The sequence below is a fragment of the Oenanthe melanoleuca genome, chromosome 1 (assembly GCF_029582105.1).
Source record: "Oenanthe melanoleuca isolate GR-GAL-2019-014 chromosome 1, OMel1.0, whole genome shotgun sequence".
Taxonomy (NCBI): Eukaryota; Metazoa; Chordata; class Aves; order Passeriformes; family Muscicapidae; genus Oenanthe; species Oenanthe melanoleuca.
In genome coordinates this window covers 888,106-905,857 of record NC_079333.1, presented here as the reverse complement: position 1 = coordinate 905,857, position 17,752 = coordinate 888,106, and the positions used below count along the sequence as shown (strand labels likewise).

Below are 17,752 nucleotides of genomic sequence, written 5' to 3'. Positions count from 1 at the left end.
CTGGGCAAGGCCGTGCTGCCCTTTTGCTTCCCCTCTGGACTCGGGAGATGATTTGTGTCACCGAATAATGCAGTGCCTCAGCAGCTGGAGGACAGGAGTTCCCGGAGGAACGCTCCATCCTGCCTGCACTGTGCCCACAGGAGGAGCTCTGAGCCCAGCCCTGCCTCAGGCAGGAAACCAGGACTCCACAGCTCCAGCTCAGGTGTCTGTGAGTGGGAACTTAACATTCCTCAGGGGCTGTGTGCTCTCCCAGGTGAGCCTGCAGTTTGTCAGAGCTCCATTATTAATTGCCAGCTCCAGTGTGAGTAATTGTGACCCCAGCTGCAGGCCTGGGGACATTTATCCCTTTTCATTTGCCCGGTGTGGTGTGGGGAGCTCAGCAGGCTGGCAGTGAGGAACGGGCAGGGGAGCCCTGCTGGGGAGGAGGAGGCACTCAGCACCAGCAGTGCCTGCTCCCCATGGCAGCACCCCGGCTGCCACCTGCCTGCAGGGTCTGGGAGGCTCCAGCAGCCCTGCATCGGCACCACTGCGATCAGAGCCCAGCCCCGAGCTGCCCCCACTGCTCCTGCACCTCCTGCCCACCTCTTCTCATCACTGGGGCCTCTAGCCCACACCTTGCTCTGCCAGTGGGCTTGAACTCTGGGAAGCAGGAAACAGCAGCTCTCCAAAGAAATGCAGGAAGATACAGCCTGAAGGGCTCAGGGAGGAGGGTAGGAGAGGGGAATCAGAGTGGACAGAGGTGCCTGTTCCCTGCACTCCAGCAATCCCATTTATTATCCTTTTGGAAAGGATCTTCATGGCCTAGGTTGTCTTATCAAAGAGATGCACTCTTGACATTTCAGACTGGCCCCCTGGTTTGGAGATGGCTGGGGGAGATCCAGGAAATACAAAGCACCTGAAATTTTATGGGGACGTTTTTTTTCTGCTTTTAGCAGCTCAAATACACAAATCACAGAATCTCAGAATGGTTTGGCTCCTCCAGTCCCACCCCCTGCCATGGCAGGGACACCTTCCACTCTCCCAGCTGCTCCCAGCCCCAGTGTCCAGCCTGGCCTTGGGCACTGCCAGGGATCCAGGGGCAGCCACAGCTGCTCTGGGCACCTGTGCCAGGGCTGCCCACCCTGCCAGGGAACAATTCCTTCCTAATGCCCAATCCAACCCTTCTCTCTGGCAGTTTAAAGGCATTCCCCTCGGTGCTGTCACTCCAGTGGATGTTCCTGAAGGAGAGCTGCTCTCCAGCATCCATTGAGATCCTGGAAGGGGCTGTGGGATTTCCAACAACCTCCTCTTCTCGAGGCTGAACAGCCCCAGCTCTCCCATAGGGGAGGGGCTCCCCTCTCCTTATCAACTCTGTGCCCTCCTCGGGACTCGCTCCAACACTTCCATGTCCTTATTGTGTGCACGGGACTGCAGGCAGGGCCCCGCAGGGGCAGAGCAGAGGAATCAGGGCAGGAGCCCGTCCAGGTCAGCAGCCCCGGGCTGAGAACTGGTACCAGCCCCGCAGAGAGACCGGCTGGGCTGCCCCGCTCCAGCCAGGCTCGGCTCATCCCTGAACCCCGCTCCAGCCAGGCTCGGCTCATCCCTGAATCCCGCTCCAGCCAGGCTGGGCACACCCCTGAATCCCGCTCCAGCCAGGCTGGGCTCATCCCTGAATCCCCGCTCCAGCCAGGCTGGGCTCATCCCTGAACCCCGCTCCAGCCAGGCTGGGCTCATCCCTGAATCCCGCTCCAGCCAGGCTCGGCTCATCCCTGAATCCCGCTCCAGCCAGGCTGGGCTCATCCCTGAATCCCCGCTCCAGCCAGGCTGGGCTCATCCCTGAATCCCGCTCCAGCCAGGCTGGGCTCATCCCTGAATCCCGCTCCAGCCAGGCTGGGCTCATCCCTGAATCCCGCTCCAGCCAGGCTGGGCTCATCCCTGAATCCCCGCTCCAGCCAGGCTGGGCTCATCCCTGAATCCCGCTCCTAGCCAGGCTCGGCTCATCCCTGAATCCCGCTCCAGCCAGGCTGGGCTCATCCCTGAATCCCCGCTCCAGCCAGGCTCGGCTCATCCCTGAATCCCGCTCCAGCCAGGCTCGGCTCATCCCTGAATCCCCGCTCCAGCCAGGCTGGGCTCATCCCTGAATCCCGCTCCAGCCAGGCTCGGCTCATCCCTGAATCCCGCTCCAGCCAGGCTGGGCTCATCCCTGAATCCCCGCTCCAGCCAGGCTGGGCTCATCCCTGAATCCCGCTCCTAGTGATGCTCGGCTCATCCCTGAATCCCCGCTCCGAGCCAGGCTGGGCTCATCCCTGAATCCCCGCTCCTAGTGATGCTGGGCTCATCCCTGAATCCCTCTCCAGCCAGGCTCGGCTCATCCCTGAATCCCGCTCCAGCCAGGCTGGGCTCATCCCTAAATCCCCGCTCCAGCCAGGCTGGGCTCATCCCTGAATCCCGCTCCTAGTGATGCTCGGCTCATCCCTGAATCCCCGCTCCCAGCGATGCTCCGCTCCTCCCTGATCCCCGCCGAGCCCGGCTGGCTGCAGGCTGCCCGGGGACACGCTGCCTGCCGGGCTCCGTGCCCGAGCCCCTCGCTCAGCACACGGCCCCAGCAGACCGTGACACTCGGATTTGCCGGTGGCTGACCCCGGGCCGGGCTGGCCCGCTCCCAAATCCATCTCCGGCAGCTGCAGGCGGAGCCGGGCACTCGGAGAGCTCAGCCCTTTCCTCTCCCGAGGCAGAGCCGCCCCGGAGCTGCTCGCAGCCAGGTGATGAATTGGTGCCCGGCTCTGCCAGGGCAGGCTGCAGGAGCAGAGCCCAGCTTGTTCTCCGAGCCCTGCTCTCCTCTCCAGGAGGTCGCTGGACCCTGGGATGTATCACTGACAGCCGGTACCAGGAAGGTTTGGTTTCATTTGGGGTTGTGAGCAGCCCGTGGGAGCAGCACAGGACCCTCCTGCCTGACCCGGCCGACTCCTTCAACTCCCAGCACAAGTCTCCTGCACAGATGATCCCACGTCACATCCATAAGTTCATTAAATCCCTCATTTAATCACCCACACGTCAGATGGGTGTCCATGCCACCCCTTGGGACCATCTGTGGGCATGGTCACCGTGGGGATGGGGACAATCCCCCCAGCCTGGGAACGGGCCACCTCCAGCAGTGACTTTTGGGGACGATAGCCAGCTGGCATGGCTCAACACTTCAGCTGCCTGCAAGGGGGACAAACCTCCCGAATCAGGGTGCTCAGGCTTTCCGGGATGGAGTGTGCTGGGGAGAGGACTCTGCCTCCTTGGGAGGGTCAGCCCTTGCAGGCAGAGGAGATCACAGCCAAAAACGCTGACGCAGGCAATTCCAGCGTGCCGTCGGGAGGAAGACTCTGCCCTCCCGACTATTTTTGGTGTGTTTTTGCCGATCTGGAGGCACTGATCTGTGGTGCTGTCCCTGCTGTGACTCAGGGCTCTGCAGTGGAGCTACATCGAGCCGGACTCGGAGGGAGGGACGCGCGAGGCTCTCGGGGACCGGTAATGGGAGAGAGCCCTGCACCTCCTGTTTACACTTTAATGCCCGTCCAGGCTATCCATTATTTATTGCTGGTGTATTTATAGAGCACTACCAGCACTCCCAGGCTCTGCAGGCTGGGGAGAAGGTGCTCTCCCTTTGATGGGGTGGTTTAAACAGTGGTTAAACAGCCCCGGGCTCCGTACCCAGCCCTGGCACTCCATCCCTCCCCTCCCCTCCTGCATCCTGTGCCTTTGCCATGAGGGATTGTCGTGTCCCTGCTGGGCTGGGTGGCATTTCCTCCACTGGGCCCTGGACACAGCAGAGCCAAGCCTGGCTCTGAGCACCCAAAAGGAAGGCAGCACAGCCCAGCACCGCAGGGTTCCCTGATTTGGGGTGAAAAACCACCCTGGAGACTCCACTGCCTTCCCTTGCCTCCCTCCACCACTCTTCAGGAAGCAGCTCTTGGCTCTGTGGGGCTGACCCCAGGAGCAGCCCCCTGCAGCTGCCCTTGCACGTCTGTCATGTTTAAATGCAAAAGCTTCGATAGCATCTTAAAATATGCACCAGTTAGCTCAGCCGTGTCCAGTTCCACCTGGGTTAGCACCAGGAATCCATTAGTGGGGCTGGAGCAGTGGCACTGGCCACTGGGCTGCCAAAGGAGCAAGGGCAAAGCCAAGAGTGTAGTGACAAACCTCTGCAAATACACTGAAAGAAAATTTCCAACAGTTTCATGTGGGAAACATCAAAAAGATAATTTCTTTTATTCCAGCATTTTTCCAAGCGTGCTCCCACAGGGAAATGGGCAGTTCCAGTGTCACAGGTGTGAATTTTAAAGGGATACTGCAGTGTGGGAGAGGAACCAGAGCTTGCACATCCCCAGTGTGCAAAACCAAAACTAAGCTGGGCCACCAGTGCCGAGGGTGAAGAGAAGTGATGTCACAGAGCAGGTGACAGCTCTGCCAGCAGTTACCCAAGACATGGCAACACCAATCAATTCCCCTGGAAGCCTCCAGGAGATAACGAGGTAATGGTAACGGTCTGCATGGAATTGTGGAACAAATCACATCAGCCTGACCTAATCTCATCCCAGACATGGCAATGGCAGATGCACCTCCCGGCCCTTAGCCACAGGAAGTCTTCAATGCTGCTCCAAATGCAGAATTATGGGCGGGGGGTGGTGCAGGAGGCTCTCGGATGGATCCCAGCCCATCAGGGGTTGAGGTCTGTACACAGCACGTTTGAGGGGCCCCAGCTCCAGCACGGCCACTGGAATGAATCACATCGGCTGCTGGGATGCTGGTGGATGCAGGGAGCTCAGACCTGCACACAGGCTGCACAGCCCTGGCTGCCCGAAGGCTCACTGCCCTGCTGAGCTGGATGCTGGCACTCCACCCCCCCAGCCATCCCTGGGGTGTCAGGGACATCACTTGCAGCAGGCCAGGAAGCCACCATGGTGCCACCAGGCAGGAGCCCCCACGTCCCAAAGTCACCCTGCCACAGCACAGCCCTGGAACTGCCGTGCCCTCCAAACCTCGGAGCATCTCCACCCTTCAAAGTCAAAGGGGGCAGCTGCAGAGAGCCTCCTGCTCTCCCATACCCTCCCACATCACTCACCCGCCGTGTTTTATGGCTTTTGGATCGGGAGGGAAGGTGCCTGTCTGTTTTTACGGCAGCTCCTTGTCCCAGGAGCCCGGGGCAGGGCTGAGAGGATCCAGGATCCTTGCAGGCTGGTGAGAGCTGCCAGGACCTGGTTCACCCGGCCTCACCTCTGCCTTGTCTCCCAGAGTGCTACCAGTTCTTTATATATAGCAATTAAATGTGATAAATGGGCTGCAAAGCGCTATTTTGGGAGAGAGGAGGCTCCATCTGGGAGTGCTGCAGTCACTGCACACCTGGCTCTCCCCACCACCCTGCCCTGCATGCTGCCCCACCCTTAAATCTGTGGTGGCACACACAAGTCTATTTCTATTCCCACGGCTCCCAAGCCTATTTCTTTCCCCTGCCCTGTCCACAAGCTTCCTTGATTTCTCTGGCTGCTGTCAGACACTGTCACTTTAAATACAGAGTTTGCCCAATTTCTGGGAGTGCAGCAGAGGGTGGCCAGGAGCACCCAGTCATAGCAGCATCCAGACCAACCTGGTCCCTCTAAAATTCAGGAGAGCTTCTGGGGAAAGGAACCCCAGAAAGAGGGAAATACTTTGGGGAAAAGGTCAGAATGCGAGATAAGGACAGGGAGGAGGAGGAAAATCAAGATCCATAAGATTCCATCCCTGGAAGTGTCCAAGGCCAGGTCGGAGGGGGTTGGAGCAACTGGCACAGTGGGAGGTGTCCCTGCCCATGTCAGGGGTGGCACTGGATGCACTTCAAGGTCCCTTCAAACCCAAACCAGTCTGGGGCTCTGTGTGCCCAGGATGGGCTTTATTTAACGTGAGCCCCAGCTCAGGTCCACAGAGGTGTTTAGGCACTGAAGGGGATCCGACTGCTGCCGCATCTGGCTCTGAACGCAGCGCTCCCAGTCCCCGGCTGTGCATCACTCCGGCATCCCAAAAATCCCGTTCCCACCCAAGCCCATCCTCCATGGATGTGATCACCCCTGTGCCCCCCAGCCCCGGGCCGCCCCCGGGATGCCAGCGGGGACCAAGCAGGACTGGCAGCAGAGGGAGATGACCCCGCAACGCTGAGGCATGTGGGGGTGTCTGCCTTGTGGGGCACGGAACGGGGACCAGGGCAGGAAGGGGAGCGGGACAGCCCCTGGATCCCGCCCGGCTGGAGCCAAGCTGGAATCCTCCTGGAATGGGAGGGGTCTGAGGTAATTCCCCACATCCCCCCTGGCGTGGAAAGACCCGGTGACAGCCCGCGTCCCCTCCCAGGGCTGGGGGCGACACGCGGCAGCAGCCCCGCAGCTCCCACCTTGCTGGGAAAGGACGGGACAGCCTCCAAATCCTGCCCGGGCTCGGCGGGGACCGCGACATCCCCTAATCCCTCCGGGGACAGCCAGGGGACCGGCCAGCCCCGCGGCGGCGCCGGTGCCGGGTCCGGTGCCGAGCGCGGCTCAGCCCAGCCCGGCTCAGCTCCCCCCGACGGCCGCTGCCCGCGGCGCTCCCCAGCGCATCCCGCAGCGCCGGGCAGCCCGACCCGTCCCCTTCTCTTCTTCCTCCTCCTCCTTCTCCTCCTCCTCGCTCTCCTCCCCTTCCACCCCCCCCGGGCCGCTTTGGGCAGCGGCGCGGCGGGCGCTGCCGGCAGAGCCGCCGTGTGCGGGCGCGGCGCCGGAGGCAGCGCGGCCCGGGGCGGCTCGGTACCGGGACAGCCCGGCCCGGGGGCGGCTCGGTACCGGGGGCGGCTCGGTACCGGGACAGCCCGGCCCGGGGGCGGCTCGGTACCGGGACAGCCCGGTCCCGGGGGGCTGCGGCGCGGCAGGAGCGAGCCCCGCAGCCCCGGGCGCGGCCCCGGCGGTGCCCGTGCATGCCCGCGCCGGCGGCAGCATGGCCCGCAGGCAGGCGCGGCCGGCGGGCGGCGGGCGCTGGCTGCCCTGGCTGGGGCTCGCCGTGCTGCCGCTGGCCGTGCCGCCCGCCGCCGCCGCCGCCGCCTGCCCCTCCGCCTGCCCCGCCGCCTGCTACTGCCTGGTGACCCCGCGGCTGCAGCAGTGCCGCTGCGAGCGGCTGCAGGAGCCGCCGCGGGAGCTGCCGGCCGCCGTGCACAACCTCAGCATCGCCGGCAGCAACCTGAGCGTGCTGCCCCGCGCCGCCTTCGCCGGCAGCCCGCTGCGCGACCTCCGCCTGCTCCGCCTGCGCCACGACAACATCCGCGCCATCGAGGACATGGCGCTGCAGGGCCTGCCCGCGCTGCGCACCCTCGACCTCAGCCACAACCCGCTGCTCTCGGTGGCGGCCGGCGCCTTCGGCGGGGCGCCGCTGCTGCGCACGCTGCAGCTGAACCAGGCGCTGCTGGCGGCCCCGCTCGAGGAGCAGCTGGCCCTGGCCGTGCGCAACCTCAGCCTGCGCCGCCTGGAGCTGGCGGGCAACGCGCTGCGGGCGCTGCCGGCCGCGCTGCTGCCGCCCGGCCTGGAGGAGCTGGACCTGCGCAACAACTCGCTGCAGCGGCTGGCGGCCGCCGAGCTGCGCAGCCTGGACGGGCCGGAGCTGCGCGGGCTGCGCCTCAGCCTGGGCGCCAACCCGCTGAGCTGCGACTGCGGGCTGCGCCCGTTCCTGGCCTGGCTGCGCGCCGCCGCCGCCCGCGTGCTCGACGCGCGCACCCTGCGCTGCGCGTCCCCGCCGGCGCTGCGCGGCACCGCGCTGCTCCGCCTGCGGCCCGAGGCGCTGCTGTGCGCGCCCCGCGACGGCGGCGAGCCGGGCCGCCTGGAGACCGCGTCCTACGTGTTCTTCGGCATCGTGCTGGCGCTCATCGGCATCGTCTTCCTCATGGTGCTCTACCTGAACCGCCGCGGCATCAAGCGCTGGCTGCACAACCTGCGCGAGGCCTGCCGCGACCAGATGGAGGGCTACCACTACCGCTACGAGCAGGACGCGGAGCCGCGCTGCGCGGGCACGCCCGCGCTCTGACGGCGCCCGCGGGGTGCCCGCGGCACCCGGGACTGGCCTCCGGACGCTCCTGGAGCCTGCACTTGACTGAGACCGTGTACAGCTCTCTTTCCTATTAGATTTCTATTCGACAGGTGCGAAGTTTAACTCGATTTCTTTTTATTTTTTTTCCCCTTTTCGCTGCAAAGAGGAGAACGCATCGTCCTGCTGCGACGTGCTTTTCCTTGCCCGTTCACGCGTTCGGTTCTGCTCGATGCGTTTCCAGCTCGTTCTAGGCACGAGGCCGTAGAAGCGCCCCCGCCGGCCGGGTGCATGTTCCCGGGACAGGCGGGGCAGCCCTTGGACTCTAGAATGTAGCGTAGACCTGGTGTCTCGGCACTTTGTAACTTAAAACGAGCCGAGCAGAAGCTGCCGCCCTCATTCCCCTGCCCGTGTTTGCTTTAGTGCCTGTTACTATATCCTAGAGCAAATATATTGAAAGCTGCACCCACTCCGTCGTCTATTTTCTGTAAAGCTCCTTGCAAACGATCTCGGAATATCGCCGTGGCTGAGGCGAAGTCTCTGTGCTTTGTTTGCAGAGGGAGGGAGCTCCGGGCTCCTCCGTGTCCGTCGGTGCTTAGGAACTTCTCTTCCCGAGCTGCTGCGGTGGCCAGGGATGCAGAGGGATTTTGTGTGGCTTGTACAGAGAGCTCGGGCTCTGCCAGTCCCGATCCGCTGGCAGCAGCGCAGGGGCTCGGGAGAATGATCCAGGTAACAGCTTTCTAAAGCACTTTTTCTGTCCCGGGTGGTTTGAGGTGCAGAGCGCTGAGCATCTCCGCCCGCGGGGCTTCCCCGGAGGGAGCTGCAGCTTTGTACCGTGGCGTCTCCAAACGCGGGTTTGGTGCTGGGATGAAAAGGGGAGCGCGTTGCTCCGTGTGCGCTCGCCTGTCCCAGCGGGGTGCGGGTGGGGATGCGCTGACCCGGCCGTGCCGGCTGTGGGATGCTCGGAGCAGCGCTGCCCGGCGTGCCGCGTGTCAGAGCTCTGCGGGAGCTGTGCTCTGCAGCCGGGGAATGTGGACATGGATTTCCATCCCGGGGGTGCAGCCTGCTGCAGAGTCCTTTCCGTTTCCCCCTTTGAACTCCCTGACCCTGAAATGTCGAGGCAGGTCAGTCCGGAAGGGAGAGCGGAGCAGAGCCTGCAGCTGGGCTGGGCTCGGGTAGGGACGCAGCCCTGAGAATCAAAGTGAGTTCCCTGGATGTTCTGAGCTGGTCCGACTGAGCAGGGAGCTGGGTCCCCGCTCTGTCCTGGCTCCTGGGGACTCCTGGGAGCCCCACGGCTCGGCTCGTTGCGAAACTTGTTGAATTTTGAAGACCTTTTCCTGAGGTTTTCCCCCATAGTGGGAGCTTGTGGGCTCCGGTACCAGCTTGTCACTCCGTGCAGTTACAAGGGGAGGAATCCCAGCCTGCCCCCTCCTCCTCCCCTTCCCCACCCGCTGCAGCCAAACCCAGCCCTGAGCGGGAGAAGGGCGGCAGGGAGGTTCGGGTTCGCACATCTGGCAGAGCTCACCCAGCTGTGACTGCGGGGTGCAGCATCCCTCCATGGGGACAGGGGTGGGAGCCCTGGTGAGAGTGAGCGCGGTGCAGGGAGAATCCTGGAGGGTCTGCGGGCAGGCGGGGCCGGGGGGCAGGAGGAGCCCAGGCAGGGCCGGTGGGGCAGGAGGAGCCCAGGCAGGGTTTGTGGGGCAGGGAACAGAGCCCAGGCAGGGCTGTGGAGCAGGAGGAGCCCAGACAGGGTTGGTGGGGCAGGGAACAGAGCCCAGGCAGGGCTGTGGGGCAGGAGGAGCCCAGGCAGGGCTGTGGGGCAGGGAACAGAGCCCAGGCAGGGCTGTGGGGCAGGAGGAGCCCAGGCAGGGTTGGTGGGGCAGGAGGAGCCCAGACAGGGTTGGTGGGGCAGGGAACAGAGCCCAGGCAGGGCTGTGGGGCAGGAGGAGCCCAGACAGGGCTGTGGGGCAGGGAACAGAGCTCAGGCCTGGCAGCAGGCACCAGAGCCCAGCCATAGATAACAGGAAGGAGATCACCTCCAAAGGCAGAAGTGGCCAAGCACTCCCTGACCCCAGAGCCCTTTCTCTGAAGGGCTGGCTGGTGTGGGCAGCAGGCTGCTCCAGCTTTTCCTGAGGCTGGAGGAAGGGATCTGGTGGCTTTTGGGCACCTCTCCTTTTCAGAGCATCCTGGCCCTCCAGAGCGGGTGCAGTGAGACCCTCCAGGGGTGCCAGACCCCTCAGTGACATGCAGGGGTAGGATGGGGGTGGAGAAGCACAATTCCTGTGGCTTGCTAGCATCAATATTATCCTGTACAGCACATACCTCACACATGACGAAGGAGCAGGGTCAGGGTACCTCTGGATCAGGGCACTGGCACTGAGCTGAGACTCAGAATGTGCTTTCTGGGCTCCCAAAGGCAGCCCTGTGTTTGGAGAAGCCCAGCTGCCATCACGTTTGCATGCAGCCCCTTTCCCTGAAGGAATGAGGATGGACGTCCCAGGGCCCCAGCTCATAGCAGAGTTACCCCAGGAGCTCCTGGAGCCAAAGGAGAGGCAGGATGGAAACAGCACCTGTGATATGAACCAAGCAAAGCATGCTCTGAGCCCCCTGCAGTGGCTCATCACTGAAACAGGAGGAAAAGCCAAAAATGTCTGTTTATATGCCCTGCATACAGAATGGCACCAGTGCTTTGAGATCCGCTTTTCCTTCCTTATTTTCCAAAGCTGAGATGTTCCCTGGGCTGATCCAGCTGGGCAGGAGGGGGGTGTGGGTGCAGCTGGAATGTTCTGGGGTGTCACTGAACCAGGGTAGCCCAGCTGTGCCCAAGGTGCTCCGTGGTGCCCAGGGCTGGAGGGAGGAGGCTGAGGGTGGAATGTGGTCTCCTTCAGTGCAGGAGAGGCCAGAACTCCCAGTGGTGGTGCCAGCTGGATTTACCCAGGAGAAAGAACTGGGCTGGAGCAGCACCCTTGTTCTGGCTTAGCACAGGGTGTGCTGCTCCTGCACTGGGGCAGGGAGGAAAATCAGCCACGAACTGCCTGACCTTACAGAAACACATTTAATTAATTTCACATTAATTTAATTAATGATAATTAATTCTCCCCAAGCAACTTCACCCCTGAGGACCCACACACCTCACCTTAGTCGTCACATTCCCTCCTCCATTATCACAAATCAACCCAAACCTTCAGTGGGAGGAAAACACCCTCTGCTTTTCCTTGATTCCTTTAGGAAAAGCAGGACAGGGACTTTACACTCATACCTTGGGGAAACTGAGGCACAACCAGAGCAGGGCCCAGTTCCTGTGGCAGGGAAGGGTTTGCACAAGGGAAAAGGCCCCAGAGATGGATTTCAGTCCTCAGCAGGGCTCAGTTCAGACCCTGGGCAGCTTTGGGGCAGCACAGCCAGGCCAGTGCTCTGCCTGTCCCTCCTCTGGAGCAGAGGTGGCTCCTGGGCCCAGGAGGGTGGGTTGTTAATGAGGGTTTCTCCCAGGTACCTGGGGCTGCTTCTACCCAGCCAGGATGTTCCTGGGGGATGGGGGATTCTTGCTGAGCACTGAGCTGTCCCCAGCAGCGAGGAGGGGCTGGAGGTGACAGCACCAGGGATCAGGGACTGCTCCTGAGGGACAGGGAGCAGGTCAGAGTCCCTGAAAGGAGCAGAGCTGTGTTTTCCCTGAGCCCAGCCCCAGGGAGCTGGCACAGCACTGCCCAGGCAGATGGGGAAGGACGTGGTTCCACTAATCTGCCCCAATCTGGATTATTTTTCCAAATAAACCTCTGTTCCCAGCTGTTTTGAACAAGTTCTTGGCACGTTGGGGACAGGTGGGAGTCTGGGGCTAGGGAGAAGCTGGCAGGGGTGGAGGAGATAGAGGGGACAGCATCTGCTGGTGTCCCTGTGCCACCAGGCTCGGCCCAGAGAGGGGCACTGAACACCTCTGAGGTGGTTTTGGCAGCACAGCACCCAGAGCCTGGGGCTGGGATCACCCCAAGGGGCTCAGCCTCCACTGAAGTTTACTGCCAGCAAAAACCAGTGGAAAATGACTTATGGTGAGGGCCTGGTGCCCCCACCTCCTGTCCCAGCCAGGGCAGAGCTGGGAGCCTCTGCAGCTCTGTCAGGATAGAACAGCCTCTGGTGCCCAGGGTGAGCACAGCAGGCAGCTCTGGGCAGTCTGGGCTCCCAGGGAGCCAGGAGCAGCCAGGGCAGCTCAGCAGGTCCCTGATCTGCCTAAGGACACACAGTCCTGCAGAGTGCTCCATCCTGCAGCACGTCCCCAGCCTGACATTTACCAATCCCTATTTTTAGATCTTGATCACTTCTAATTGTTCAGGCTCCTCAGCCCCAGAGATGCTGCTCTGCAAGGGCAGGAGGGGCCCCTGAGCCCATTCCTCTCCTGCCCTGTGCCTCAGTTTCCCTTTGTGCGGGTGAGGTCTCCCCTTGGCTCCAGGTTTGGGGGCTGAATCCAGAGGGATCCATGCAGAGGAGCCTCAGGAGCCTGCAGAGAGCTGAGCCAGGGGACAGCCCTGGCACACTGCTAATTAATTTAGTTATAAATTAACATTTCCACTGCCAAGAGCTGAATGTGAAGGCAGGCACTGCTGCCTCCAGCACTCAGCAGCTTCCAGCCCCCTGGCTGCTCCAGCTGGCTGTCCCTGGGTCCTGGAGCTCCTGAAGGGACACTCAGCCCCAGGGACACCCTCCACCACCAGGGAGCTCAGGGCTCTGAACAGCCCCTTGGTCCCAGGCACATGGAAATTCCTCCAAGCCCAGCTCAGCTTCTTGGGCAGAAGTGTTTGGCTAAAGATGACAAAGAAACTTGGATTGAGACTATGAAGGGAATATTTTATTACTTATAACACTTCATTCAGCTAAATCCATGTAGCAGTACACAGAAACTCTTAAGAAAAGTGCAAATTCTCACTCTGCATTTGTAATACAGCCTAGTTTTACAGAACAGACATCAGGTAAACAGCAGTACAGATCCAGAACTCCAAGGTCGCAGGCAAGGAGAATAATGCAATTTGAGACACTTCAGTCACCTTTACAAAGCCATTTCTGAGCAGAGGGAGCCAGGCTGGACTGCAACCACCCAGGTGCCACCATGCAAGGAGCCCCCTCTTAGCTGGGGAGGGGACAGAAAGGGCAGGGAAGACAAAACAAAGTGATGACAGTATCAGTTTGAAAATTAGAGCCCATCCAGGTGCTTCCTAAAGCAGCACACACATCCCACCCTGCAGGGACAGAACCCTGGTTCCTCTGCTGGCTGCACCAGAGGGCAGGTCCCACACACACACCTGCTGGGACCCCCAGACACACACACACACCTGCTGGGACCCCCAGACACACCCACACACCTGCTGGGACCCACAGACACACACCCACACACGCTGGGACCCACCAACACACCTGCTGGGACCCCAGACACACACCCACACACACACCCCTGCTGGGACCCCCAGACACACACACACACCTGCTGGGACCCCCAGACACACCCACACACCTGCTGGGACCCACACACACACACACACACACCTGCTGGGACCCACAGACACACCCACACACCTGCTGGGACCCACACACCCACACACCTGCTGGGACCCACACACACACACCCACACACCTGCTGGGACCCACAGACACACACCCACACCTGCTGGGACCCACAGACACACACACCCACACCCCTGCTGGGACCCACAGACACACACACACACACCTGCTGGGACCCCCAGACACACACACCCACACACCTGCTGGGACCCACAGACACACACCCCCAGACACACACACACCTGCTGGGACCCACAGACACACCCACACACCTGCTGGGACCCACAGACACACACCCACACACCTGCTGGGACCCCCAGACACACCCACACACACACCTGCTGGGAGGAAACACAGCTGGAAGCCCCAGTGGCCCAGGAGCCTGGCAGGGAGGGCACACAAGGCACTACAGTGTGCATCTCCCCTCCTCAGGAGGGCTGGGTGTTTCCAACGAGGGAAATGAGCAGGGCTCCTGCAGCCCAGGGCCAGCCCAGCTCCTCCCCACATCCTGCTGGGACACCAGCAAGCAGCACTGCCCAGCACCAGCCAGCCCAGCTCTGTCACACACTCCCTTTTGTTGGCAGTCCCCTCTCACACGCCCAGAGGGGCAGGACTGCACTTGCAAACCTGATCCACGCCCTGGCTGCTCTACCCACCTCAGTAAGGAACAGCTGCCAGCTCAGCCCCACACTGAGCCCTGCCTGGCAAAGCCCTGACCCTGCACAGCTCCTGTCCCATGGAAACACCACTCACCTGTCACAGCCAAGGGACAAACACAAGCCCTCCAGATCTGATCAGCCACTAAACCCTCACACTGGCTGCGTGACCACAGCTGAGCCCCTGCCCAGCTCTGGAAAGGTGTGTTTTACCTGGAAGCATCTCAGAAACATCCACAGCCTCCTTTGATCTGTGATCTGCTTTCTACTCAAGGCAGAAAAGCCTTTGTTCTCATCTGAGAAGGGGGAAAGAACAGCTGGCAACTCAAGGAAGGTTGTGCACAACCCAAGTAAACTCTAACACGATGCACAACAAAGTTACAGGGCAAGGAAACAAGAATTCCAGTCCTTCACAGTAACAGAAGTAAGGGATGTGAGATCAGGGAGGAGATACAGGAGTTCCACAAAAGGAACAGTATAAATATATCCAACAGTTCCAATACAGTAGGAAAACAACAGTAGCAGCAGTTTCAAAACACAAATAATGACTATACCCTGAAAGTACATTCAGCACCTTGTGCCTGCTGCTGTCCAACCAAAAGCATCACCACAGCTACAGCTCACTGCCAGACCTACCCACAGGGAAAATCCCAGACACCACCCCACAGCTGGGCTTTCTTCTTTAATTAAGGATTGTCAGACTATCAACAGTTACCAGCTCCCAGCAATGCCTGTTTGAAGCCATTCCCTCCATTTCAGATCTCTGGGGAGCTGCAGACTCCTGCTCCTTGCAGGAGCAGAACCATCACTCACTGTGGTCTGCTACAGCAGCACACAGCTGGGCCCATCACACACACACAGCATCCTTCTGCACTGTTTGTTCACAGTTATGTCCCAAGTCACTTGTTTTCTTTGCTGCCTGGAGAACAAAATCCTCAGTGCCTCAGGGCTCAACCTGCTGCCAGTGGAAGGAATGGCAAGAGCTGCCCCAGGTTCAGTGCAGATCTGCACCTTTCTGGAGAGCTGAAGGCAAAGCAGCAGCAGAAACACCCTCCCAGCCCTGCCCAGCACAGACAGCCACAAAAGCATCCTCTGAGTGGGACTGGGTTTGCCTGTGTTCCCCACCATGTCAGCCAAATGTACAATCAAGGTAAAGAAACCAAGCTTTTGGCATTAGATACATTTCACTCAATGGCAGAACAATTCAGAGATACTCTCCCAAAATAAAAAAAATAAATAAATAGCAGTGACAGGTCAGAATTTGTGCAACACAGACCTTCTCTAGCACACACACACTCACAGACACAAATTCTTCTCCATGGATATAGTGCAAAGCTGCTGGCAGCAGGAAACCCCCAAAGCCCAGGGCTCTCTGAGGCCATGGAGAGGCCACACACAAACCTACCCTGTGCCATCAGAGGGAGGGTGAATTTGGAGAGGCAACAATAGTGGCAGAACAACAGCCTGAACCCCAGAGCTTCTCCCATCATCTCCAAGACAGACAGAGCCCAGCACTCAGCTGCTGCTGCTCCTCTTTGCTTGTGCCAGTGACAGCAGGGAGCTGTCAGAACCAGCTCCCTGTGCCACAGCACTGCCTTTATTGCCCAATTAAACCAGAAGGAGAACTTGAGAATTGGTTTGGGTGAGGTTTTTTAGGAAAATGTGATTAGCACTCTCACTTGCTACTTGAGCAAAAGGAGAAGACAAATGAGAGAAGCTGTTAACAATTTACCCTTAAAGAATTATAGTATTTGCAAAGTGCTATTTTAACAAATTACCTGACAGGACATAACCAAAAAGTATTTTAAAAAAATCACAATTTAGTAACTGTGCCAGTCTTTCACCTCCACTTTCTTCCTTGCCTTTTTTTTTTTTTTTTCTATAATACACAGACAGAATTAATTCAGGCCAGCAAAAACCAAAAAGTCACTGACTGGCATTTTTGTTCAAAGCAATGAATACAGAAAAACAAGAAAGCTTAAGACCCTTCAGAGAATTGGGACAAAAAGTAGCCACAGAGCCCATGGTGGTCAGAAGGGGCAATTTTACCAAGGAATGACCAATTCCTGCTCCTCTGGGAGCCTTGGGAAGGCACCAGGCAATTCCAGCCCCAAGCTGCAGCTGTTGCCACCATTGTTTCACTACCAATTGTTTTGAGACACACACAGGAAAGCTACAACGCCCAAGAACACCTTTACCAACAGAAGAATTGTTAAGGAGCTGAAAAATGTCAACAGTTTGCTGAAGAAGAAGTGCTGAGCTCTGCTTGGCTGCTTTTGGAAGTGCAGACCTGTACACAGAAGGTCTCAGCTGAGGGGAAGAAGCAGCCTTTGTGGCCAGTTTGGAGTGATCACTCCTTTAAAACTTCAAAGCCTTTCCACACTCCAAAAAGAGGTGTTTTAGGTACCTGAACTGACCTTCAGAGAAGATGCAGCAGCCAAGCTCAGCTGCCTCAAAGGTACTAGGGCAGTTCACTTGCATTGGTGTGAGTTAAACTTTTGGTCAAAAGGACTGAAAACTGCAACAATAAATTCTGCCCTTTCCTCTGAGCTCTCCTTATCCCAATTTGGTGAAAAGCCTGACAAAAGAATGCTTCTTCTTTACAGGAAAGAGTGCAGCTGTTGGAAACACACAGACACACACAAAGGCAGGCTGGTGCTGCTCCTGGCCCTCTGCTCCCCTCCTGCTCCGGGCTCTACGCAGAGCGCCAGGTCAGCCCGTTCTTGGCAGGCTCCAGGAAATTCTCAATCAGAGCCTCCACCAGCTTCTGGAGCTCCTCTTCCAGCACAGCCCTGTCCCTGCAGAGAGAGCAGGCCATGTCAGAGGTGTGGGGAGCAAATCAAATAGAGATCAACTGATTTATACCCAAATGTAAGCAAATAAACACAGGCCCTGAAGGGGATGGACTTGCTCTGCTGTGCTTGCTTCCCCTCCAGCTGCAGACTCCAAACTGCCTGCTCTAACAAGCCCCTTCCCAGCATGGAACCACAGAGCAGTTTGGGCTGGAAGAGACTTTTAATGGAGCCCAGAGCCCTCTAGCGGCCTTTTTCTTTAATTAACTTAATTTCAATTAATACTGCAACAATCAGGCGGTGAGGCCCTGGCACAGGTGCCCAGAGCAGCTGTGGCTGCCCCACCCTGGCAGTGCCCAAGGCCAGGCTGGAGCAGCCTGGGACAGGGGAAGGTGTCCCTGCCCATGGCAGAGAGGGGCAGTGAGATGGTCTGTAAGGTCCCTTCCCACACAAACCAGGATTCCATTATGGAAGAGGTTTCTGTGCAGTAAACACACCCTGGATTTCCCTCCCCAGCCCTGTCAAACTGGAGGGGGCTCAACCCAGGTGAACAACACTGAGTTCCTCTCCAGCAGCTCAGAGTGACACAGCAGATTCCCAGAGAGAGTGGGAACCCCTGGCTGCAGACACTCAGCAGCTGCAGCAGCACAAGCTGAGGAGAGAAACAACAGCCTGGATGTGACAGCAGGCCCTGGTCTGCTTGGGACTGTGACCTGGGAGCTC

General features: G+C 59.4%; 2 protein-coding genes across 8 annotated transcripts in view; one reads left to right on the top strand and one right to left on the bottom strand.

The window, feature by feature from the left end:
• Positions 1–6,920: 6,920 nt before the first annotated feature.
• Positions 6,921–8,504, top strand: TPBGL (trophoblast glycoprotein like). The gene has a single exon (XM_056487028.1). It carries the CDS (start codon positions 6,958–6,960, stop codon positions 8,032–8,034), a length of 1,077 nt encoding a protein of 358 aa, XP_056343003.1. The 5' UTR covers positions 6,921–6,957; the 3' UTR covers positions 8,035–8,504.
• Positions 8,505–12,849: 4,345 nt separating this feature from the next.
• PGM2L1 (phosphoglucomutase 2 like 1) overlaps positions 12,850–17,752 on the bottom strand; it is a 29,686-nt gene continuing 24,783 nt past the window's right edge. Inside the window, exons 14-17 of one of the 7 annotated variants that reach the window (XM_056487000.1) lie at positions 13,920–17,035; positions 13,824–13,853; positions 13,464–13,681; positions 12,850–13,352 (exon numbers count right to left, since the gene is read on the bottom strand). In XM_056487000.1, the coding sequence (XP_056342975.1) occupies positions 16,933–17,035 (103 nt within the window). In that variant the 3' untranslated portion in view covers positions 12,850–13,352; positions 13,464–13,681; positions 13,824–13,853; positions 13,920–16,932. Of the gene's footprint in view, positions 13,353–13,463; positions 17,036–17,752 lie in introns of all 7 variants that reach the window. The other 6 variants (XM_056486965.1, XM_056486971.1, XM_056486977.1 and 3 more) reach the window with 6 other exon arrangements.

Excerpts from the sequence above, each read along its gene's own strand:
- TPBGL (XM_056487028.1), top strand. The coding sequence starts at position 6,958 with ATGGCCCGCAGGCAGGCGCGGCCGGCGGGCGGCGGGCGCTGGCTGCCC.